The following is a 5,159-nucleotide window of genomic DNA, read 5'->3' on the forward strand; positions in this document are numbered from 1 at the left end:
GTTTTAATTCAATCGAGTAAGATAATCATTTCGCGGTTGATTGTTAAAACTTTCATAAAATAACATATATATAATATATAGGTGACAAGAAGAGAAATTCTAAATGAGTAAGTCAATTATATAAAGGTTACCATCTAAGATCAAGAATCCACCCCATTCTTCCTTGATGATTATTAAGTAAACATGTGATCAACGTTCCCTAATAATATATGATAGAATAGCCCATCATTTCTAAGTGAACATATTCTATGACATAAAAGAAAGTATCATGCATATTTTCACGTCCACCATTTCTTAATCTCATACTACCACGAGAATGTCAATTTAAGTAGGCAAGTAGTTTAGTAAAGTAGAAAGATTAGGATTGACTTCGATTTCTCAAATACCAATTCTATCAACTTCGAGTGGTTAGATTTTAGTCACACAATCTTCCCTTGGTTGATTTAATTAGGTTATAATTACACATTCCATTAACATATGATTTCTTCAACTAGCTTGATAACCTAAGCAATCGTGTTAACAATGTTATTTCTGAATTATCAAAACTTGAGAAATAGATCATAGCTTATATCTCATCATTTCTTAGTAAAATATAAGGACACATGTTCTATCTTTGAATAAGTTATCAAAGTATTATTTTTACCATTTCTAGTCTCCAAGAACATGAGTGAATCATGAATGATTGTTAATCATAAAACTTGATTTGTTGAGTTAAAGTGATAAAACATTTTACATCAAAGGATAATTGCAAGATAACCATGTACTTTACTAAACTAAATCACATATTTAAGATAATCATCAAGTAAAACATAGCTTCTTCATTGAAATTAGATGGTAAATGGAGTTTAGCTCATAATGAGCCCATCATGAACATTAAAAGAAATGAAGATGACAAACACACGATCAAACTAGAACAAATTAACCAAATGTGGATGAATCTTCCTTCTTCAATGGTGATGGATGATGATGGATGACGGTGATGATGGATGATGGTGATGATAACCTCCAAGCCTTCAAACTCTCCACAAGACCTTTAATATGAATGTAAAGTGGGTGTTTTTATAAGAGAAACCAGTATAGAAGTTTTCTTCAAACACACTTGTTAAATGCAACATGCACCACTATTTATAGGCAGTATGGGAAGCTAGGCACGCCCCGTGCACCTGAGGCATGGGGGTGTGTTTCACTGTTATCTTGGGTTTTCTTTGATTTTTCTTTGGCTTTTCATTTGTTTCTTCGTTTGAGGCTTGGGTTTACATGAAAATACATTTTAACATGATAAGTAGCTATTTGAATTATATTATTTGATAGAAGTTGCAGTTTTTAGAGTTTATTTGATGCTAAAACATGTATAATTTTATATACATCAGTTACCTGACGGTATCTTTATTCATCAAACAAAGTATGTCAACGACATCCTTGCAAAGTTCAATATGGCATATTCAATGACAATCAGTACTCCGCTACCATTGAATCATGGAATTGGTCAACATCCTACCGGGGAGAAACTTGATCAAACTTTGTACCGGTCTATGATTGGCCCTCTCTTTTATCTTACTACTTCAAGGCCATACCTCATGTATGTTACCTGTTTTTGTGCCTAATATCAACCCAATCCAAAGGTCTCACACTTGATGATCGTTAAGAGATTTCTATGGTATTTGAATATATGGTCATGGGTCGGTGTTTGGTATCCAAGAGATGACGAATTCATGCTGAAAGCTTTCTCAGATTATGATTATGGAAGCTACAAGCTTAACACTATATTTACAACTGTTGGATGTCAATTCTTTGACAATAGGTTAGTCACGTGGCAATGAAAGAAACAAACAACTGTGTCGTTGTCAACATGTGAGGCAGAATATTTAGCTTCTTCAAGCTGCTATTCTGAGGTCCTACGAATCCAAAAACAAATGCGCGAGCACAGTTTGAATTTTCTGATTACACCAATTCTTATAGATAACAATTATGCTATATCTGTCACTAAAAATCCGGTAAATCACTCTAAAACTAAACACATAGAAATACGGTATCACTTCATCCGTGATTTCTACGAGAAGAAGTTGATAACTGTTGAGAAAATTCACATCGATTAAAAAAAAGACGATCTTTTTAATAAAGCTTTTTATAAAAACAGGTTTCGGTATTTGTTAAAGCTAACGTTATAAAGAAATTGGGCGGTGGGAAAAAGAGTGATCTGGAGATTATGGATTCTGATATCGCATAATCCAAACATCATGAGTCAACTTTGTAAATAGTTATGTTTTCAAAAATCCAAAAAGATGTTTTTGATATTAAGTGAGGAAATTTATTTGAAAAAAAATCCAAAAACACGATAAATTTTAGAAAATCCAAAAACTTTCAAATGTGTTACAAGCCAACAACATTGAAAAATGCTCCACACAATGATTTTTTGAAGCATAAAGGGATGATGATAGTACATTGATCTTCTATGTCCCAAATCCAGTAAAAATAAACAAAAAAAGTTGTGTGCTTTACTGTATCTGTGAGTTGTTAGGACTTAAAACTAACAAGGAAAAATATGTGATATAAACTTAAATACTACCAAATGTTGGTGGATTAACATTATTGAAAGGGGTGTTAGTCTTTAGCAAAATTGTGATAATGAATGCAGAAATGTAATAGACTATCATACTCAAGCCTTGCTAGTTTTGATCAAAGGTATGTGTAGGTTTATGTTTGTCAAAGTGTCAAGCATCGCACGAAGTCAAAATAAAAATAAAAACAGTCAAAAAGAAAAAAGAAAATGACTAAAAAAGATCTTCCATTTTACCATAAGACATATTAATGAGGCGAGGAGATCAACGTCGGTGGAAGGATTGTAAAGTTATACCATTGGAGACAGTATTAGTAACACAACATCGATCGTTAGTGGCAGATATAGATATGAGAAACAGGTTGCCCAGAAGGGAGAAGAAATATACACCCAGGATTTGTTTTGTTGGGGAACTTTAAAGGATGACAAGTCTCCTCTTTACAAGAACAGAGGGCTCTTGCCAACACTAGTTGGACTAAATGGGGACGCAAGCGAGATATGGGAGGCTATGGCAACAAAGATTACTCAAGTAGCTAAGGAGAATCTCGGGGTCACAACGGGAATGATATGCGAGCATAAGGAGTCATGGTGGTGGAATATGGATGTGTAAGACAAGATAAAGGATAGACAAGAAAGTTTTAGAGAGCTTATGAGGTACACAGACGAAGCAAATGGAGTGGTCTTGAGGGATGCTTATAAAAAGGTAAAGAAAGAAGCATAAAAGGTGGTGGCGGAAGCAAAGAACACAAATTATAAACGGATGTATGAACGACTAGATACAAAGGAGAGGGAGCATCACATGTTCAAAATTGCTAAAGCTAGGGAGCGTAAAAGTCAAGATATAGAGGTTGTGAAGTTCATAAAGGGGAGGATGAACGAGTGTTAATCAAAGAGTAGGACATCAAGCTGAGATGGCAAACCTACTTCCACGGTATGTTCAACAATGGGAGGGCCCACCACGGCGAAAACGATAACACAACAACACAAAGACAACACCGGAATATTTGCTATTCTCGGCGCATCACAGAGGAAGAGGTGATAATTGCAATGAGGAAGATGGGAAAGGCAAAGGGAGTTGGCCTAGACAAAATACCCATATAAGTGTGGAGATGTTTGGGAGAGGAAGGAGTCTTATGGATAACTAATTTGTCCAAAACTATCGTCAAAACTTGTAAGATGCTAGATCAATGGAGGAGCAGTGTTGTAGTCCCCATCTGGAACTATAGTGGAATTAATTTTCTAAGCCATACTACGAAACTATGGGAAAGAGTTATTGAGGCTAGAACTAGATGGGAAACTCAGGTCATGGTAAACCATTTTGGATTCATGCCTAGGCGTTCTATTATGAAGGCAATACATATACTAAGAAGATTGATGGAAAAGTTTAGAGAGAAAAAGTGAGATCTGCATATGGTGTTCATTAACCTAGAAAAGGCATATGATAGTGTGCTAACTGCTTTGGGATAGCCTTGAGGGTAGAGGTATACCCGGGAAATATGTAGACATAGTTCGGCATATGTATGCTACGACTGAAACAACCATCTGTTAGCCTATGGGGGATACTGCCTCCTTTTCGGTGGAGATAGCCTTCATCAAGGTTTCAGCGTTGAGCCCTTTTCTTTTTGAAGTAGTCCTAGACGAGTTGTCAAAGTCGATCCAAGAGATAATCTCATGGTGCATGATCTTCGTAGACGATATTATGATTGTTGCTGATAGTAAACAAGATCTTAATAGGAGGCTAGAGGAATGGCGAGTGGCTTTAGAAAGGAAAGGCCTAAGTATTAGTCGCTCCAAGACCGAGTATCTCCACTGTGATTTAAGTGGGGCAAATGGCAATGAGGAGATCAAAATTACCATCAAAGGACAAGTGGTTCCGCAGACAACAAAGTTCAAGTATTTAGGGCTGTTTTTCCAGAGTGATGGGGGCATAAACAGTGAAGTGACCCATCACGTCCATGTAGGTTGGTGTAGACGGAGAGCAGCTATCCAACTAAATTAAAGGGGACATTTTATAGGGTTGCCATTCGACCGACAATGTTGTATGGAACAGACTATTGGGCTATTAAGAAGGCACACGCACGTAAGCTAAAGATAACAGAGATGAGAATGTTGAGGTGGATGTGTAGGAATACAAGATCTGACCGAATAAGAAACGACGTTTTTAGGAAAGATTAGGGGTGGCTAATAAATTAGATAAGAGATGGGAGATTGAGATGGTTTGGACCCGAGAAGAGAAGGCAAACGACATATCCTGTTAGATTAGTAGAAAACATTACTATAGAGGGTAGGAGGGGTAGAGGTAGACCCAAATTAACTTGGGATGAGAAAAAGTGATAAACTTGCATCCCTCCGAGGATATGGTTAATGATAGGACTTCTCGGAGATGTAGGATTACGGCTAAGGACTTCTAGGGAGATGATTAACCTTACCTACTTAGTATAATTTGTTTATGTTACTATTATTGCTTATTTTTACTACCAACACTGCTATGTACTATAATGATTTTATCTAATTATCATCCTTTTTTTTCCATTAATACTAAATATTACATTTTTTCAATATTCTATTTTATACTTTATTTATTATTCTACTATTATGTTGC

The 5,159-nt window shown here is 35.8% G+C and overlaps 1 protein-coding gene across 1 annotated transcript; it reads left to right on the forward strand.

Annotated features, from left to right (window-relative positions):
* The first annotated feature begins 4,109 nt into the window (after positions 1–4,109).
* LOC143590650 (uncharacterized) lies at positions 4,110–4,556 on the forward strand. Its single transcript, XM_077071073.1, has one exon. The coding sequence runs from the start codon at positions 4,110–4,112 to the stop codon at positions 4,554–4,556; it is 447 nt and encodes a 148-aa protein (XP_076927188.1).
* The last annotated feature ends 603 nt before the right edge of the window (positions 4,557–5,159 follow it).

The sequence above is a fragment of the Bidens hawaiensis genome, unplaced genomic scaffold (genome assembly GCF_021521415.1).
Source record: "Bidens hawaiensis isolate Kalapana, Puna unplaced genomic scaffold, B.hawaiensis_p1.1 tig00001672_1, whole genome shotgun sequence".
Lineage (NCBI taxonomy): Eukaryota > Viridiplantae > Streptophyta > Magnoliopsida > Asterales > Asteraceae > Bidens > Bidens hawaiensis.